This window comes from Sesamum indicum, linkage group LG15 (assembly GCF_000512975.1).
Source record: "Sesamum indicum cultivar Zhongzhi No. 13 linkage group LG15, S_indicum_v1.0, whole genome shotgun sequence".
NCBI lineage: Eukaryota > Viridiplantae > Streptophyta > Magnoliopsida > Lamiales > Pedaliaceae > Sesamum > Sesamum indicum.
This window is the reverse complement of record NC_026159.1, coordinates 543,512-562,813: the sequence shown is the minus strand read 5'-3', so window position 1 is coordinate 562,813 and position 19,302 is coordinate 543,512. Positions and strand designations below refer to the sequence as shown.

The 19,302-nt window shown below is 35.5% G+C and overlaps 3 protein-coding genes across 4 annotated transcripts; all 3 read left to right on the top strand.

Annotated features, from left to right (window-relative positions):
- LOC105177176 (protein CREG1) lies at positions 2,296–4,571 on the top strand. Its single transcript, XM_011100228.2, has 6 exons — positions 2,296–2,520; positions 3,008–3,043; positions 3,181–3,382; positions 3,743–3,821; positions 3,982–4,099; positions 4,280–4,571. The coding sequence occupies exons 1-6, from the start codon at positions 2,342–2,344 to the stop codon at positions 4,314–4,316; spliced, it is 651 nt and encodes a 216-aa protein (XP_011098530.1). The 5' UTR covers positions 2,296–2,341; the 3' UTR covers positions 4,317–4,571.
- On the top strand, positions 5,181–11,370 carry LOC105177175 (CRM-domain containing factor CFM2, chloroplastic). Its single transcript, XM_011100227.2, has 13 exons — positions 5,181–5,959; positions 6,324–6,849; positions 7,205–7,335; positions 7,529–7,828; positions 7,914–8,070; positions 8,211–8,503; positions 9,055–9,114; positions 9,200–9,256; positions 9,358–9,459; positions 9,718–9,969; positions 10,064–10,295; positions 10,506–10,636; positions 10,718–11,370. The coding sequence occupies exons 1-13, from the start codon at positions 5,249–5,251 to the stop codon at positions 10,928–10,930; spliced, it is 3,165 nt and encodes a 1,054-aa protein (XP_011098529.1). The 5' UTR covers positions 5,181–5,248; the 3' UTR covers positions 10,931–11,370.
- LOC105177173 (ferredoxin-thioredoxin reductase catalytic chain, chloroplastic) lies at positions 15,779–19,168 on the top strand. 2 transcript variants are annotated; one of them, XM_011100226.2, is made up of 6 exons: positions 15,779–16,113; positions 16,231–16,340; positions 17,114–17,163; positions 17,294–17,365; positions 18,566–18,626; positions 18,889–19,168. In XM_011100226.2, exons 1-6 carry the CDS (start codon positions 16,017–16,019, stop codon positions 18,931–18,933), a joined length of 435 nt encoding a protein of 144 aa, XP_011098528.1. In that variant the 5' UTR covers positions 15,779–16,016; the 3' UTR covers positions 18,934–19,168. The 2 variants fall into 2 exon arrangements, with proteins under 2 accessions (XP_011098528.1, XP_011098527.1); XM_011100225.2 differs by having other exon boundaries at positions 15,783–16,113; positions 16,228–16,340.

The window sequence follows — 19,302 nt, the reverse complement described above, 5'->3', positions numbered from 1 at the left end:
TCATAATTAAATAATAATTTTTTTATTAAAAAAAATAAGTATTTATTATATTCATATTAATATTTAAATAGACACAATTAATATTTTTAGTCAATGATTTTCTATTAAAATATAATACATAATATATACAATTTAATCCATCTACAAACTAAATCATAGATGCATATATAAATACGTATATATGAAACATAATTTGATAATAAACAGTAATGTTTGTCTTACATTAATCCAAAAAAAAAAAAAAACATACAACATGTTTTAAATTATTTTCAGCTATCTAGAAATCATACACACTGTTTTCATTTATATCATTAAAAAATAAAACAAAACACTTGAAAATAAATAAAAACATGATATATATTTTTTTCTAGGGATAATTATACTCCCCTCCCCTAAGGTTAAGTATAATTACATGTAAACTCCCTGTGGTTTAGAAAATTACATCTAGCATCCTTAAAGTCTGCTTTCGTTTAACAAATAAAATCCCTTTGTTAGTCACAATTCTCCGAATTTGTTGATATTAATAAAAAAATCAGAAAGAAATATATATATATATATATTTAACCCTAGTTGTCTTATTACTGATTCATTGCAAGTCCAATAAATTTTTTTATGACCAAATTATCGTTATATGTTTTTACGTTTTAATGCATGCAATGAGGTATATTTTCACAGTTATAAGAATAGTTTAGTCGGAAAAAAATTATTTGACTTGCAATAAGTTAGTAATAAGTCAATCGTCGGTAAATATTAATTTTCATTCATTATTTTTTAATATCAGTAAATTCAATGTGTTGTAACTAACGAATGAACTTGTTAGTTAGACGAAGCAAATACCAGGAGCTCTAGATGTAATTTCCCAAATTATAAGGGTATACGTGTAATTCACAAAATTTTAGGGAAGGAGGATGCAATTATTTATTTTTCTATTTTAAATGCATTGAATATTTTATTTTAAATTTTACTATAAAAAATAAATAGTGTGTGTATATATAATAAACTTAAAATTAAAAAAAATACAAAACAATAATAAAATCGGAGGGAAAATTCCAACAAGGCGAATGCATTAAAGTTAGGATAGCTTGGCATTGGATTTCCATGTGACGAAAAGATAAGATAAAATTTGAAAGTCGCTAGTCATATGTACAAACCCATGCTTCATGGGTCCCACCTGTATGCCAAATAATCGTGTTATTCCCCAAAAGCAGGCGCATCCTACTTTTGGGTACTCGGTTGCAGACGACCGCAACCCTTCCTCGCAGCTTTACTCCTCTTAAAGTGATATAAGATGAAAGAGGATAATACCAAATAAAAAAAGGATAAATGCAAAAAATCAACCACTATTTTAGTGAACAGTAATTTGTTATTATTATTTTGAATATTATGATATAAATTGTTGGGAGTAACCAGCAGTAGGAGTCCCATGAAGTCAGATGCCCTAATCAATTATTACAGCAAATTATGAGTCATAAAATTCTTAATATTACACGAAAATTTAGATCTAGAATTTCATTTACAGGAGAGGGGTAATAAATATAAAAGTAATCGAGTCGGATCAGTGGGTCAGGTCAACGAGTCAAGGCAGACGAGTTGAGTTTAAGCCCAGAAATGAATTAGAGAGGGATATGAGTAGACTATCATCCAAAGTGTGTAGGTTAGGTAATGTTGGCTGGGCTTATGACAAAAATGGTCATGGGCCATTTTTTCAATATATATAAATATATTATAATTATTATATCTGTATATGAAAATATATATCTAAAATGGACCATTATGTTTAAAACTTTCTTATCCAAAAGTTATTATTATATTTAATTACATTTATTATATAAATAATAGATAAATATATAAATTTATGAACATGAAACATAAATTTCAAAAACAAAATCTGGCCCTCAATCTGTAAATTTTGATCTATTTATTATATATTTTTTATAATAACACATATATGTATATAAAATATAAATTTAAAAATGTGAGCCATCCTTTCCTAGATATTGAGATCCAATGGTGGTTATTAGTTGATCAAGATTCATATTTATCCTACAAAATCCAACACCCACTAAAAATAAATATCATAGAAAGCAAAAGCATTTTTTTCTTTTTTCTTTTTATCCCCAGGAAATATTGCTGGGAACGGCCTTTGGATCACTTTAATATAAAAATTACCAAAAAAAAATAATAATCACTTGAATATAAAATCACAATGATGCAAGAAATGATTGTACAATAAAGAAAAAGGAAAAAGAAAATAAAAGGAGTTTCCATGTATATAAAATGACTGTACTCTTTCATCTTCTTTTCCATGTCTTTGGCAGATTGCAGAAAACAATAAAAAACCATGAAATTTAACAATGGGTTCTTTTGTTCCTTTGTTCTTCCCTCCTTTCTTGTTTTGGGATTCTTCCAAGAATCCGTACATGGGCGCCCGTTGCTGATGTCACCGGCCAGGCCTCGCCCTGATAACGCGGCGGCCTTCGCTCGGTGGTTGGTTTCTCAAAGTTCTTGGGGTGTCCTCAAGTAATCGCGTATTCTCTTCTCTATTGTTTCATCATTCATGTTTTTCGAATTTGATAATTGAGCTAAGAAGCATGCGGGTTATCCTGTTTTTTGATTGAATGAATATGCTCCAATTTTGGGGCAACTGGAGATTGTAATCTAATGGATTTGTCTGATTTTTGCTGCATAACTGATGAGTGATCCGAATAACTAGAGAAAAATGCTTGGTTATTTGTTTTGTTGTCGGTTGTTAGTGTCTGACTTGTATATGTTGGAGGTTTGAACTTGCCTGTTTGTTTATGTTCTCATTTTCAGTTGAAATGGTAATTAAAGTGAAAGCATACTTGTTTATACGAATTCTAATTGTAAATATATTGATTTGACGATACAGTTTTGCAATAAAATACCATCTCATTAATTAATCCAAACATCACGTTTCATGCGAAAACCTATACGAAATTAAACACCATTTACACTGAAAAGCTGATGTATTCCATTTAATGTGCAGCACAATATCCAGTGACTGGGGAGGTGCGCCATTTGGGTATGTCTTGATTGAATCCAAATCGTTATAAGCTGTTTTCCCAATTGATTGAAAAACTATTCAGGTGTTTCATCTGGAATTTCTGGTGGTCTACACAACGGTTCTGCTTATGTATGAAAAATCTGAATCCTTTGCAGGAATGTGGTCTCATTCAGCGATGGCTTACCGGACAAAGGAAAAGGTATTCCCTACTTCTACCTCACTGCCCTTGATCCAACAGCGAGTAATGCTTTGAAAGACCAGAGATCGTCCTTCACGATAAGCGAATATAACCTTGGGACTTGTGGCAAGAAAGACCCTGAGAACCCCACTTGTGCTAAGATAACGCTCGTAGGAAAGGTGATTCCTCAATTACTTCATTTAATGAAGGATATAGCATCTCCATCTTCATGCTTGTTTGCATCTCTTAGTCTGCTCTTAGAATGTTTGTTTCTTTACCTTTACTCTTGTGTTCTGCTAAACTTATGCTGGTGCTCACAAGCAGATTTTGACATGCATCATGCTAAGATTGAGTTGTTATAATTTGCTGTTTGGTCATTAATTTGACATTGGTTTATGTGGAAACAAAAGTAAACTGGCATCCAACATATATTTGTTACAATCATCAGACCCTTGCCTATAAACTAAGTGTTTCTGGTACGTGGATCATTTGTGTGTTGATATATTAGTGTAACTTTCACTTGACGGTTGGAGTTTCAGTTAAAATTACTTGAGGGAACTTCTAAGGAAGCTGAATTTGCTCAAACTGCGCTGTTCACGAAGCACCCTGAGATGAAAGGTAAGAGAACATCTCCAGAAACAGCTACAGCTGCTATTTTGTCATTCTGTGAATGTATTGTTGGATGCCGTTTTCCGGCCATCAAGATATGGTATTTTCTGCATTTTTTGCTGTCAAAATATGCCGTTTCTGACTTATCTATGCTTTGGAACTTTGGCAGGCTGGCCCAAAAGTCACAATTTCCAGGTCTTCAAATTAGAGATTGAAAATATCTTTATGATCAATTGGTTTGGGGGTCCTAAGCCTCTTACAGTGGAACAATACCTCCATGCCAAGATGTGAGTTTTGAGGAACATTAGCCTTTTTCTTGTTAATTAGTTACAAGAGTAAATAAGAGCTTCGTCCTGTACGGGATGTAATAATTACAGAAATTGAAATAAAACTGTCGTCCTCATAGTTTCTTGTTCTTTGGCACCTCGTTCATCAGTTTACTCACACACAGGCTCTTTCATCTACAGGGATAAACAAACACTCATAGCAGATGCAACTGCTTGATCACAGTTCATTCCATGATGGTTTCTGATATAATCAACAGAACAAGTGGATCTCTCTTGCTTCCATGTGCATTTGTCGATATCATTAAACCCTCCAGCCAGATGCTTGGGGAAATCACACAAATAACCAAATTGTAAATAAAAACCATTGTCTGTGCAGTCTTTTTTAATTCATTCACCCATTTGAAATGTATGAAAAACTGTGCTGTGTAATTCTTCCTTCAGATTAATGTCATAAATTTACTGATTCCAATAACATTGCCTGGAAACTGTTCGGAGTGATTATATTGGAAACATTGGAGCTGTGTAATGACCTCAACACTATCTGCACAGCTCATTACATGTCCTGATGATTATGATTGTAACTCTTTAACCCTGACTCTGAAGTTTCTGGGAATGCTTACATGAATGGAGGGACTACGTTTGTCCCTCTTAGAGAAATCATTTATGTTTTGAAAGGATATGATAATGTGCAGGTGATTAATATCCGTGTGATGTTTCAAAAACAACAAAATATAATTAAATTAAATGTAATTCGAAATGAGATATATACCATATATATCATGATAATTGTTTAGTTGTAGTTTGTTACATCTTTAAATTTAATTCAAGACGTTTTTACAAAAAGTTCGTTTCACTGACAATTCATGTCTTTATCTCTTATACCAATTTATTAATTGAAATTATCTGTTCCGTACAAAAACAACATCAACGGTTCTTGACATTAGTTTAGTTTGTCATGTTCTGAAGGGTAAAATCAAATTATTCAAAGAATTTGGTCTTTTTAGATGTGGGAATAAACTTGGGGGACCGAAGTGCAATTTAACCAATAGAGAAAAGCTGTTAAACTGATGAGTGGCATCTTTTGAGTTCAATGCTTAGCTCAAATGGAATTTTCTCTCGTTATCTTGCTCTAGATAAATTAACTGCGAAATGTTGGTTTCTCTCTGCAATTGCGATCGTCATTTCTCCTTTCTCCCTTCCACAACCCTTCTAAAACCCTCGTTTGGAATTCCAAGTTATCATTATCCAAATTTTCTGTTTAAACCCTTCCGCCGGCGAGCTTCTATTTCCGTTGCCGCATCCGGGGCGGACAGCCAGACTCTTCCGGCGTCCGCCATCCATCGAATAGCGGAGAAACTCCGTAGCCTTGGATACGTAGAAGAAAGTAGCAATGATAATGATGATGAAACATTACCTCCTGGACCCAATTCTCCTGGAGAAATTTTTATCCCGTTCCCTACCCGTTTGCCGAAGTTTCGAGTCGGGCATACACTGGACCCGAGCTGGAGCACGCCGGAGAACCCGATTCCTGACCCCGGGTCGGGGAATGCGATACGGAGGTTTCATGAGTTAAGGCGCGGGGTTTTGGAGGAGGAGGAGAAAGAGAGGATTAGGAAACGCAGGGAGGGAAAGAAGGAGAGTGCTCCAAGTTTGGCGGAGCTTACGTTGCCGAAGGATGAGCTCAGGAGGCTGAGGAGTATTGGGATTGGACTGAAGAAGGAGTTGAAGGCAGGGAAAGCTGGAATCACGGAAGGGATTGTGAATGGGATTCACGAGCGATGGAGGCGGTCCGAGCTCGTGAAGATTACGTGCGAGGATATATGCAGGCTGAATATGAAGAGGACTCATGAGTTATTGGAGGTTCGATGTGTTTCGACTTTAATATTGTTCGAAATTTGAGTGAATGACAATATATGCAAGCAATGGAAAAACTTGGAGTTACTAAGACTTAGTATACTGGTCATATCGAATTGAATCCTATCAAAACATATTTGAGAAATTTTATTGTGCTGGAATCATCTATCTGTGGGTAGAGCGTCACAATTTTAGTCTAAATATGAAATTATCCATGTATTGAAAACAATCTTGCATGAGGTATCTCAGCAGTCAATTCAATGATTAATATTATCTCATATGTAAAATGCTTGTCTCTGCTTGGCAAATTATTTTGAAATCTAAGTGTAATATGTTTTATCTAACACCAAATTAATTGGGAACATTTCAGAGAAAAACGGGAGGTCTAGTTATTTGGAGATCTGGAAGTAATATAATATTGTACAGAGGATCTGATTACAAGTATCCGTACTTTCTGACTGATGAATTATCAAATGACTCTTCTTCTGAAGAATCTCCTAATATAGACAAGGATCAAGGAATAGTTGGTAAAACGGATGAGCAGTCACCAGTCACCGACGCTGTGGAATCTCGTAGACTGAACTCTGGCACACACATTTCTCATCTACCCTTAATACAAGGGGTAGGTTTGCCAAATAGAGTTCGCTTCCAGCTTCCTGGGGAGGCAGAGCTTGCTGACGAAGTTGATACTCTGCTAGAAGGACTTGGCCCACGTTTCAGTGATTGGTGGGGATGTGATCCTTTGCCTGTTGATGCTGATCTTTTGCCAGCAGTAGTTCCTGGATATAAGAGACCATTCCGTCTACTTCCCTACGGAGTTAAACCTAAACTGACAAACGATGAAATGACTACATTACGGAGACTCGGTCGGCCTTTACCATGCCATTTTGCTCTAGGTTAGTTATCTTGTCCTTCTCCAGATTCATACCTAAACTATTATATTATTACCAACATAATAGGGACGTGGTCAACCCTGACATTTGCATTAGGTCAGACCTGTTTTTCCCCTATCCTATTTTTTAATGTTAGTCCTGTGAAGTTGCAATTTTGGTCTGATGACATTTACCTTAGTGTCAAGATGGTTTTACATGCCATGACAACCTCTTGGAGACCCTTCAGGAAACCTGTATTAGTGAGGTTATTTGAAACTCTTGGGAATCAGAATTATATATAAAATGAAATCTTGGTAGTCACAAGAAGTAGTCAATATTTCCAGCTGACTCATATCTTCTTTACTTGTCTTATTCTCAGGCAGAAATAGGAAGCTTCAAGGATTGGCTGCCGCCATTGTTAAGCTCTGGGAGAAATGTGAAATTGCCAAAATTGCTATAAAAAGGGGAGTTCAAAACACAAACAGTGAATTGATGGCTGAAGAACTAAAGGTTTGTGACCTTGTCTGATTCGAGCAGTTAATGCTTATCATAGTGGTGTATATAAGCAACATAGCTTCTGCTGTTATATCTTCTGCCTTTCTGGTATCTGTTGAATTTATGTGGTAGATTGTGCAATTCTTCTTTAGTAGTTTATTGTCTGGAATTTTTTCAGAGATATCTATATACTTGAAAACTCCTGCAGTGGTTGACTGGAGGAACCTTACTGTCAAGGGATAACGAATTCATTGCTTTCTATCGGGGAAAGGATTTTTTACCAGCTGCAGTCTCTTCAGCTATAGAAGAGCGGAGGAAATACGGGATAGATATGTCAAAAACCAGGACAGGGAACTCACCGATTTTGGATGCAAAGGAAATTAAACATGGAACCAAGGAATATGCTGCTGAAGCTGAGCATGATGAAGAATGTAACCAAAAATCTGAAGAAAGGAAGCTGAAGTTCTCACAGGCAGCAATGGAGAGAACAAGTACCAAGTTATCCATGGTAGGCATTGATCAATGTCCATACACATCCAATTATTTCCCAACTCGTTTTCGGTGCATGATGTTGATGTTTGGATTGGTTGAAGGCCTTAGCAAAAAAGGCCAGGGCAGAGAAGCTTTTGGCAGAGCTAGAGAAAGAAGAGATGCCTCAACCACCTGAGATAGATAAAGAGGGTATAACTGAAGAAGAAAGATACATGCTGAGAAAAGTGGGTTTGAGGATGAAACCTTTCCTACTGTTGGGTCAGTGTTTTACTATGCGGGAGTCCTCCCTTAGAGAAACTAGTGTTTGACATATACTAGCCATTTTGAAATCTAAATAGTGGGGGTCTAAGTAAAAATAAATGCATTTTATCTTTTGACCAATTCTCTTTTCATCTCAGGTCGTCGAGGAGTTTTTGATGGAACAATCGAAAACATGCATCTGCACTGGAAATATAGGGAACTGGTGAAGGTATGTATTGGCAGGAGGAACATCAAAGAGATTCATGAAATAGCACGGACTTTAGAAGCTGAAAGTGGTGGCATATTAGTAGCAGTTGAGCGAGTTAGTAAAGGTTATGCAATCATTGTATATCGTGGAAAAAACTATACACGCCCTGCTTCTTTGAGGCCTCAGACACTTCTGAGTAAACGAGAAGCAATGAGACGTTCGCTAGAGGCACAACGCCGTGAGGTATAGTTGCATATGTCTAATAAGAGACTAAGCTTTTATTTTCCTCTTTAAGGACCTCAAGGGAATCAGTTCAATCTTTTTGTGTTGTCCCAAGTCGAGCCAAGCACAAACACAGAGAAAAGGATCCTTTCTGTTCCGGGATAAAATAATGCCAACTATATTAAAGAAATCAAATGAACATTTTGCCTGTTTCTTTGAGGAACACAAAATATGCTAAAAGAATGTTTGTTTAATCTCATTAACATTATCTTACGGAAGTCCAGTCCTAATATTGAGGCAATAACAGCAGTATTTTTATGCAATACTTTGATGTTCTCTATGTTGTTTGCATATGTAAATGCTTCCCTTTGGTGTTTTTCTCTGCAGATTACAAAAATCTATCTGTTAATGAAGCTCAGATACTATCTTCTCATGTGTAGTAGTTCTGTTAAATATTTTATCGTGTCTCTTTTCTTTTCTATTTCCCTCTTTCGTTCAGTCCCTTACTTTTCTTGACATGGCAAACAGCTGATGTTAGCTACTGTCTTATGCATCTTTTCTATATGATGCAGTCCTTGAAACTACATGTTTTAAAGCTCAGCAGAAATATTGACGAAATGAAGCTCCAAATGGTACATTTATTCTGGTTTTTTCATTCGCAGCCAATTTATTTATCAATTGAATGTGATAGTAATTTACAGCTATATCTTATGCCAGGCCAAAGAAGGTGATCCCAATGATATGCAGTTGACAAAAGATTTGGAACTTGGATTTGTAAGTTATATTTGATAATTTATACTGATCCACACTCTTTTCGTTCTGTTTTATGAATTTGACCATTTAGGCTATGCTTTACTTATACTATTGTCATCTAGGTTGACCAGAAGAATAGTAAAAATCATTACAACAAAGATAAAGCACTTCATCAAGATCCTGAAAGTGCCCACCAGTCTTACTTTGGAGAGCTTGCCAATGAGGTAAAAACTAGCATATAACTGCTCTGGATATATTTTAAATATGTCTGTCCTTCTTTACCTGTAGAATCTACAAATTTATCTTCTTGGAATTTTGACTCGGTGTGCGGTTGAAATTTGTAAGTAAATAATGATAAAAGTATGCTAATTTGGCCCTTCATCCATGTACAAGTGAATTTATATGTTTTTTTCCATTTTCTTTATGGTATTCCTTTTCTCAGTGCAAAATACTTAAGATAGTTCACTTGTAATGGTTGGAAGGCTAGAGACAGCCCTGGAACAGATGACACATCTAAGGACCCAGAGGATTTGATGCACACTGCAAAAGACTCTGAGGATATTGTTCAACAGGACTCATCAGGCTATGTGTCTTTACATTCTGCTGTTAAAGGCAATTATTTGTTTGAAACAACAGAAGAGGAGCTCCAGCCCAGATCATTACCTCAGGAAACCAAGGGCCTTTTAAGCATAAATGAGCAAAGTGGACATATTGAACTTTCATCTAGTCTCAGGGTAAATCCTAAAATAAGTGTGGATTCATCTTTTTATTTGGTGTTATGAATAAATATCTTCTGAATAAATTTCTAATTTGATGTTGATTTTATAGTTCCAAGATCGAACAAGCTCTTCAACCACTACTTGTATCCAGTCTCACACTGGAGGTAGGGATTCCAGTACTGGTGGTTTCCAGAATGTTGAATTAGAACCATCCGTGAAGAAAGCATTGAGCGAGGCAACAGCAGCAATGCCCTTCCGAGCTTTGCAGCTTTCAAACAGAGAGAGGCTGCTTCTAAGAAAGCAGGCTCTTAAAATGAAGAAACTACCTGTGCTTGCTGTAGGTAATACTGATACCATCCTGCACATTTTGTGGCTTTTGCTCTTTTTAATTATAGTTGTCTAAGACTCTAAGCTAAGACTTAGTTTTTCTGAGAGACAAAGTTCACCAATGTTTCTTTGCAAGGATTTGAAGTTACTATTGTTTTATTACTCTACAAATTGTACACTGTGTGATGAATAATATTTGACCTCTTCTACCATTGCTACGTTAGGAAAGAGCAATGTCGTCACTGGAGTTGCTAAAGCAATAAAGGCACACTTTGAAAAGCATCCTCTAGCCATAGTGAATATCAAAGGCAGAGCAAAAGGGACGTCAGTCCGGGAAGTGATCTACAATCTGGAGGTCTGTATGTTGGGATTTTAAGTTCTTAAACTGATTTAGATTGTGAAACTAAAGAATCGTTCTGTTCACTTATGTTCTCAGCAAGCGACTGGTGCTGTTCTTGTGTCTCAAGAACCTAGCAAAGTGATACTCTATAGAGGGTGGGGATCAGGAGTGGAGCCCGACCAAGCTAGTGGAAAGGTGAATAAAGATTTGAAAAATGACTCAGCCCGTGGGGAGGCGAAGGCTCGGCAGCACATATCTCCCGAGCTCATATCAGCTATAAGATTGGAGTGCGGTTTGAAGTCTCAATGATGAACACGTAGCATTAAATGCTACAGACGAACAGCTAGTTGCTTATTCTCTAATGCTCCTTTAACCATATGCGATGAATCCGATGTTTAGGAGCTCATTTCTCCTCGCAAGGTCTACCGTCCAAGACAAAAGGCATATCTACGTGAATCTTTTTTGTTAGAAGAGGAGCAAAAGTCTAATCTCTTTCTAGCTGGTGACCACCCAAAGCAAAGATAATTACTTACAGGTGGTATTATATATGTGGTGGGAAGTAGCTAGTTCATGCTAAAGAAATAAAATGTTAGCAAGTGAGAAAACAGCTTCGGCAACAGTGGCATGAATTGTAAGGTGGGAACCGGCGTGATGATGGGCTTTTGTCATTTCTAGGCATAATAAGCTCTTATCAACTTGTTTCTGATATAGTTCAGGAATCTGTACAGAGCATTGCCATCTTTGTTGTATGTACACAATTTGGAAGTGGACCCTGATGCTGAAGCTGAAGCTGAAGCTGTAGCCCTCATGTGAAGAAGATATCAATTATGCTCCACATCTCTGCATCCCCGATTTGACTTCAAAGTAGTAAACGTACTCGGCATGACCCAATTTGTGCAGTCTTACATGCTCTGGGAAATCACATTTTACTGCACTGTTTTCCCCTTTGGTCGCCGCGTGTGTGACGCATGCCTGCACCCTCCCTTTGTTACCATTTGAATTTTCCATTTCTAATGTTATTACATTTTATATATGCCTCTTAACATATAATTTTATCGTCAAGTAAAATCATTCATGTAATTTTTGTACCCATTGTATGTGTATATATATTAAACAATAAAATTTGGAACAAATACTCCAACTTCCTGTTTTTTTTTTTTTCATTTTGTGTGTACAAGTTTGATTCAATTATCATGTTAGATATTGGAGCATTGAACTTGTGTAGAAATATTCAGGGAAAGGTTATATGTATTTTCAATATTGCCATTGGGCGGCCCTGTTTTGATAATTTTTGTTGTAATTATCTGAACTTCTCTAAGGACCAGAAAAAAGGCGTGTTAGATTTGGTACATTCTCAAGAAATATTACTGTGAGGGAAACTATTTTATTCAAATCATACATTCTGATTTCGACTCCATTTCCAGAAAACACACCTCTCTACTTTTGGAAAAAGCCATTATCTTTGGCACACATGCTTCTATTTACATATGAAAACAAGAAAAATATTAAAGCATTTTTTCCATAAACAAATGTCAAATAAACGTACTAATTAATTAGTCAAATTTTACAACTCATTCCAACACGCGCAAATGTTCACAAAAACGTTTTCAAAGCAAAAGGAATAACATTGTATTAGAACATTTTAATTTGAATCGGATTTGACCATATACTAGGTATAAATAATTATACTGTATTTATCATAAGTATAACAAGTCTGATATAATTTATTAGACACAAACAAGCCTAATTTGAATAATTTTCGTCTTTACAAAATAATATTTGAAAAGTGTGCGTATGTTTTTGAAAAAAGAAGAGGAACGAAACATAGGTACAGCAACCACAAAAAATTCAACGAACTAGTGTTGAGTATTTGGTCAAAAAGGCATAATCATGTTAAATTTTGCAATAGAAGCGCATAATAGGATGCTAACATGGTACGTACTGAAATATATATAATAGAAAAAAGTGTGATTCTATGTAACTTACTTTATTATAATAGAAAGTGAGTAGGTAGTGTAATTTGATGAAGAGATGGAATAACACGCATATCCATGTTGCACCAAAAGAGTGATGGAAGGGCATGCTGCTCTTGCTATCCCTATCAAGAATGAATGTTCTTTTATGTATGAAACTTTGATGAATTTAATGAAAATAAACTTTAGAAAAAAGATGATTTATGTAAATAATATTAACATTCTTTTATATCTGTACTTAGTTTTCCAAAAAATGAATATAACTAATCTAAATAGATTATAAATATAATTATTGCTTAATTAAGAAACGAACATTGTACGAAAAAGAAAAACAAAGAAAGATAGAAAGAGACAGCCCGAAACGAAACATTGCAACCCCCCCTTTTTTTTATTTATTCTTAATTTGCTTGTTATTTATTAAGGATAATTACATTATACACCGATTTATTTTTATATAAATTATTTTGATGGTATATATATAATTAATTTATATAAATCAAATTAAAGAGTGTAGAGGTAATTATCCCTATTTATTAAGTGTATATCCCTCACCTCACCCCCACACACTAATTCAGCGCCACAGAACCCACAAGCAATCATCATTTCATATGATATCATATGATCATGCGCTTACCACCCCACCCCCTCCCCTCTCTTCAAAACACCCATCATTATGCCCACGCTCGCTCTGCACCAAACCTATCATCATCCCTCCAGAAATCGAAGAAGAAAAGGCTTCACCAATTTGGACTTTTTCTCACCTATTATTAATGATGATGATGCCCAACAACAGCCTCAGCAAAAGCAAAAGCAAAAGCAAGCAGCAATTGGAGTCTTCTTCCCCAAAAAAAGAAAATTTGTTTCCAAGCCTTTGATCCAACTCACATGATGATCAACCTTTTTCCCACCTTTTTCTGATGATCTCTTCTCTTCATTTCATGGGGAATCAAGCATCATGGTCCGATATATCGCTCTTCTAACTTTTTTTTTCCTTGTTTTGGGTTCTATCAAAGCCTGCCTTTCTTTGCACTTCCTGAAAGGTAACTGTAATAGATCTTGTGTGTGGGTGTGTGTGTGTAATAAGAAACATATAATTAAGTAGTATTAATTTAGTATAAGAAGGTATGAGTTAAATTAGTCGTGGAGTAGCAGTACTGTCAAGTGTGTGTTGGTGTTGGTACGTCTGTGGGAGTTTGAAACAAAGATCTTTGTCTGTGTGTGTTTGTATTTCTTCCATCTTTTGTTTGGGTTTGTTGTCTCTGGTGCGCGTTTTACGGATCTGTATTTTATGTTCTTCGGCTTGTATAAGATCATGGAAACAAGCAACTTTGTGCTTTGTGTTTACCGAGATTAGGGTTTGCAAACCTTGAGTTTAGGGTTTGATCTCATGTGATATCTATCTATCGACATATATATATATATAGTTCCTTGAATTTCTCTTACCCGTATGTATATATGCTGATCCATGATGTTTAATTATTACATAAGTTTTCAGTTGTCAAAAATTGAAGTTGGTTGTGTCAATCAGCTCCACACTCCCGTAATTAATCATTATAAGTACGTATAAGATATTTCTATATAGCATCAGACGTTGTAATGCTGATTAGTATTTCTTCACTACTCACTACCAATCATAATTAATTTGATGAAAGAATAATGAATGGTGTGTGTGGAAATTCAAGTTTTGAAATGGGAATGATCTCTGCTCGCAATTTACTGCTGAAAACTCCACACAGGGTTTAATTGATAGGTTTTCTTTTTCAATTTATGAGTTTACCAAAATGATTCAATGAATTCATACATATTAGAGAATTTAGAATGGTATGAAATCAGGATGATAAACACTTGGAACGAATAAAACCGATGTTTCCTTTGTTAAATCCAGGGCTCCAGTAATCACATTCATCGATCACTGATCAGTCCAGCGCAGAGCTGATGGGATGGTTTTTAGATTATAGCATGCTACTCTTTAGTGGATGTATATTTACTTGAATACATATATGTACACACACGTTCATTAAATGTTGATGGTGTCTGGTATTTGATATCTTCATTTACAAAGTGTGTGTATATATATATATATATATATATATATATAGAGAGAGAGAGAGAGAGAGAGAGAGAGAGAGAGGGGTTATTTCATGGTACATATATATAGAGAGAGAGAGAGAGAGAGAGAGAGAGAGAGAGGGGTTATTTCATGGTACATGAATGATCATATGTAGCTACCTAACATGTCATGTCGGGGAAGATACACAATTGTTTCACCAGCTTTTCCGCCTCAAAATCTCTCTCTTTCTCTCTATAAATTTGTTATAAATATTTAAGGTTGGCTAGCTAGTTTTTTGCACAGCAGCTACGTACCCTACCTAATTAATCACTGCTTTAATTAACACATTCTCTACTACTCATCTTCCATGCTCCACATTTTCTCCATACAATATTGCTAGATTTAGATTTGAGAGGTCACGATTTTAAATAACCATTGCAAAAGAATGTAAAATTCATTAATTTCCAATAAAATATAGTTTCAAAAGAATTTAAAATTCATTAATTTCCAATAAAGAATTCAAGAGAAATGAATTAGGATGGAAATTGGGATGTGAGGGATATGCTCCTTTTCTGCCAGTTTTGTTCTTCCTGTTCCTGTTGCTGTTGCTGCATGCGCGCCTACTGTTTAACTCTCTTTGTCCCCACACAAAACCAACAAAGGCAGTCATGAGTCATGCAAATTCTACACATTTATATGTAAATGGAGAGAATGATCATATCACTCTACATTTTGAGTTGAGGAATATTAATTCTATCTACTTATTCTCACATCATTTGAAAAATGGTATTCCCATATAATTTATTTATATGAGTGTACGCGACACATTCAAATGTACGTGCAAAGCTAATTTTGAATTTTAACAAAAGTATATTAATTATAAAGATAGAACAAAATTATGAGAAATATTGAAAAAAGAGTGAGAGCGATAATACTAAAAAAAAATATTAATTATATATGTGGGCTGTACTTTGTGAAACTGTACATTTTATTGGCCCATTTGTGGATCCTTATTCGCTACTTGGGCCCAACTCTTTTCATGACTTGGGCCATCTCGTAGGAAGTCCAATGTAGAGTTGGGTCCAAGTCTAACCCCAGCCCATACATTTGATGTGGGTGACGGATTTGAGGTGAGGACTGAAGGAGTGGCTCTGTGATTTCGTCCGCCGATATTGTCAACGAGTGGTGCTGGAGCTCAGTGCTACTGCTCACCACCTACAAATTAATCACTCACATAAAATCATATTTTGTAATTTCAGAAAAAATTCTAAGTAAAACATAACAGCAAAATTCATCCAAAGATTCCGGACAATCTGTTGGATAGATATTGCTGTTGTTGCTACAGAACTAAATTTGGTACAAGGCTTCTGCCATGAGAGCTCTTCAGGCTTCCACTTCTTACAGCGTAAGCTTCGCCATTCCATCCGTCGCCCGGCCGCCGCCTCGCCGCCATGGAATTGTGGCTAAAGGTAACCTGAATCCACTGAATTAAGTGTTTTTTTTTTTATAAATATTTTCATTTGTTTTCCCTGGTAATTAGAATTGAAACTATCGAGTTTGAAATGGTTGCGTGCAATTTGTAGTAGAGCCAACTGAAAAATCAGTAGAAATAATGAGGAAATTTTCGGAGCAGTATGCTCGCAAGTCCGGCACGTATTTCTGTGTCGATAAAGGTGTCACCTCGGTTGTCATCAAGGTATTTATTCCGTTACTTGCGGTCTTGCTTTTTTCTTTCTGTCCTTGTAGAAGCAATCCATAAATGCCTAGTGTATGGTGAAAAAACTGATCATATACATTCATGCTAGTAAATTTCATTCCTTAAATCTTGTCTTTCACACTAGTCTTTCATGGATCGTGAAGTCAAAATTTCTATGAATTAGTTACTTGTAGTTTATCTCTCAATTAAATGAAATGATAAGCGCAAACAATTGCCACCCTGATCTTTTAGCTTTGGTTAGCAAATCGGCGTGTGACTTAAAGGTTACTTGTCCATGGATTCCAAATGAGTTGAGGTAGAGAACATCCCAGTTACATTTACATAGACTATATTCACGCCCATTCATCTTAATCAGTTTCTTTTCTTCCACTTATCCCTATACCAGTATAGTTTGCTTCTAGCTGGGACAGTTAATGACTAAAATTTGTTTTGTTTGGTGATGTGGTAACTTTAATAACTTGTGCAAGCTACTGCTCTCAGTTACATGTATGTTTGGCTAAGCTTTAAGAATTGTTTATTTTTCTTTGAATATCCCTACCATTTTCCGTCTACACCTGAGAAGTAAGATGGTTAACCTATTATTTTCTTGTCTACACCTGATGAATATATCTCACTCTATGAGGAATGAAAAACCTTTTGAATTACGATTAGTTATTTCTTTCTCTGGTTTATAATTATAATGTGGGAAGAGGAGCTGGGGATTGTCACAAACTCTATTTGAATCATTGGTCATGAATAACATATGGTTGCAGGGGTTGGCAGAACACAAGGATACATTAGGTGCACCCCTTTGCCCTTGCAGGTAATTATCCACTGTTTTTCTTGTACTTTTGGATTGAACAATATGTTTCTTTCTCCTATTTCATTTCAGAGGTAGTTCAAATTTTATAACATTATGGTGCTTCAAGATGTTTACACCACTTACAACTCAGGCACTATGATGATAAAGCTGCTGAGGCACAGCAGGGCTTTTGGAATTGTCCGTGTGTCCCTATGAGAGAAAGGTAATTTTAGACGTTGAAGGTCGCATCATATTGTTCATATCTAGTCAATATCCTGGAGGATCATGTTTCTTCTCCTGAACTTGGAAGTGTATCTCAAGTTCAAGCTTCAGAAAGTTGCTTTGATTTTGTGTTTTGGAATTTCTTTGATACACCAAAACCTGGGATATTAGATTTGAGGAAGGAATCGTAGGTTGATTAATTCAACTATGGTGTTAAGATTATAACAATATTGGGAATGCAGAGGCCTAATGCTCTCTGCACCTGCAATCTGAAATATCTGGACACTCTGTAAAGGGAATAAAGAACTTTTAGTGGCTAGTTACACTGAATATTTGGGCACCATTTCTCTTTCTCTCTCTTTTTGTTCTTGACATAAAAAGCACATCGATTCTTAAAGGGGGTTTGGTTAGGCTTAGTTAAAAGATCTTATAAGCTCATTCATCTTATAAGATGTTAGATCATATTTTAAAACTAAGTTGTTGAAGTGTTTGGATGAAATAAGATCATGGAGCTTATAAAATGCTATTAATGACAAATTTCTAATTACTTTGAAGGAATTTATTAAGATCTTAGCAATAAGTTGGCAATTCCATAGTTTATTTAAACAACTTATAAGCTTCTAGCATTACCAAATGCTTTTTAGCATCTTCTAAACTCTCAAACATCTTATAAGTTTTTTTAAAGAGCTTATAAGCTCACTGAAACACCCTCTTAAACATAGATAAGTTTGTCCCATTGCCCATTTGGGAGGTCGAAGCGGCCCAGTTTCAAAAAAGTTGCATTCTCATCCTTTTGGTGACCATTGCTTCCTCCTGTTTTTTAGCTTTTCTTTTTAAACCACAAGTCATTGCATTCTTGTGGTGACTGCAGTTGTAAGTTTTCAGTGCAAAAATTATGTCTTTAGAAATAGCTTGGCTTGTTAAGTTTCGTCTTTCTACCTAGTAAGTTACTGTACATATGTTAATATTTCTCCTTGATTACCTATTCTACAGTCTGATTGATTCAAACCACCCATGAAATTGTTATTTAAATTATTATATATTTATTTGCCATGACTGTTTAATATTTGATTATTAGTTTCATTTGTCTGCAATCTTATTCATATGAAGTTTCTCTTTGTAATACCCTTAATTGGTTATCATAGTTGGATGTTGGGCTTCAATTGCCTTTCATATTCTAATCATACTGTTGCATTGGCAGGAAGGAATGCCACTGCATGCTTTTTCTCACCCCTGATAATGATTTTGCCGGCCAGGAACAGGTATGGCTGTAGTGTGATGCTTTTTCGTTTTGCCTAAGGCTCTGAACTTCAAAATTTCCTAAAATGTTATCTGTGGAATTGGAGGCACTATGATGTAAAGTTCCTAGTTGCACTGTTATAAAGCTGCATCATTTCCTTCTTTAACCTGATCAATCCTATATTGCATAAAGGTTTATTGCCTTAGGTTCGTTGGCTGTAGAAAACTCATGTGCGAACTTTGGCGTTTACTGTTGTCTTACTGGAAGCACCTTCTGCTCTGCAGGTCATATCCTTGGAAGAAATCAAAGAGACAACAGCGAATATGTGATGCTTTCTTCTTGTAATGAATAGCAACTTGTGAATGTAAATTTATGTCTATGATGAAGAAAATATAATCCTGTATGCCATATTAGCAATGGGCTTCCTTTGTTTCACATCATTCGTTGTTGTGGCTTCTCCTCATGCCATGCTTGTTTGATTCAATTTCAAAAGGTGAACTCATACCTTATCTTTTGATGCTGCTTCAAAAATTCTCGAAAGCTATATATGCAGTGATTTGTTAATTTGTTGTTCCAGGTGCTGTGTGAAAATTCTTTCCAGTGAGCTAAGATGTATTTTTAGTTGAAGGTGTTGGGTATTTTGCACTTCCCCGTTGAAGAACAAATTAACATTATATATTGCAACATAAGAGATTAAA

Coding starts and splice junctions, on each gene's coding strand:
- LOC105177173 (XM_011100225.2), top strand. CDS start 16,017: ATGAGAGCTCTTCAGGCTTCCACTTCTTACAGCGTAAGCTTCGCCATT. Junction 16,341..17,113: donor TCACCTCGGTTGTCATCAAG/GTATTTATTCCG, acceptor ATATGGTTGCAG/GGGTTGGCAGAACACAAGGA. Junction 17,164..17,293: donor GCACCCCTTTGCCCTTGCAG/GTAATTATCCAC, acceptor CTTACAACTCAG/GCACTATGATGATAAAGCTG.
- LOC105177175 (XM_011100227.2), top strand. CDS start 5,249: ATGTTGGTTTCTCTCTGCAATTGCGATCGTCATTTCTCCTTTCTCCCT. Junction 7,336..7,528: donor TGATGGCTGAAGAACTAAAG/GTTTGTGACCTT, acceptor AAACTCCTGCAG/TGGTTGACTGGAGGAACCTT. Junction 8,071..8,210: donor GAAACCTTTCCTACTGTTGG/GTCAGTGTTTTA, acceptor TTTTCATCTCAG/GTCGTCGAGGAGTTTTTGAT.
- LOC105177176 (XM_011100228.2), top strand. CDS start 2,342: ATGAAATTTAACAATGGGTTCTTTTGTTCCTTTGTTCTTCCCTCCTTT. Junction 2,521..3,007: donor AGTTCTTGGGGTGTCCTCAA/GTAATCGCGTAT, acceptor TTTAATGTGCAG/CACAATATCCAGTGACTGGG. Junction 3,822..3,981: donor GAAGCACCCTGAGATGAAAG/GTAAGAGAACAT, acceptor GAACTTTGGCAG/GCTGGCCCAAAAGTCACAAT.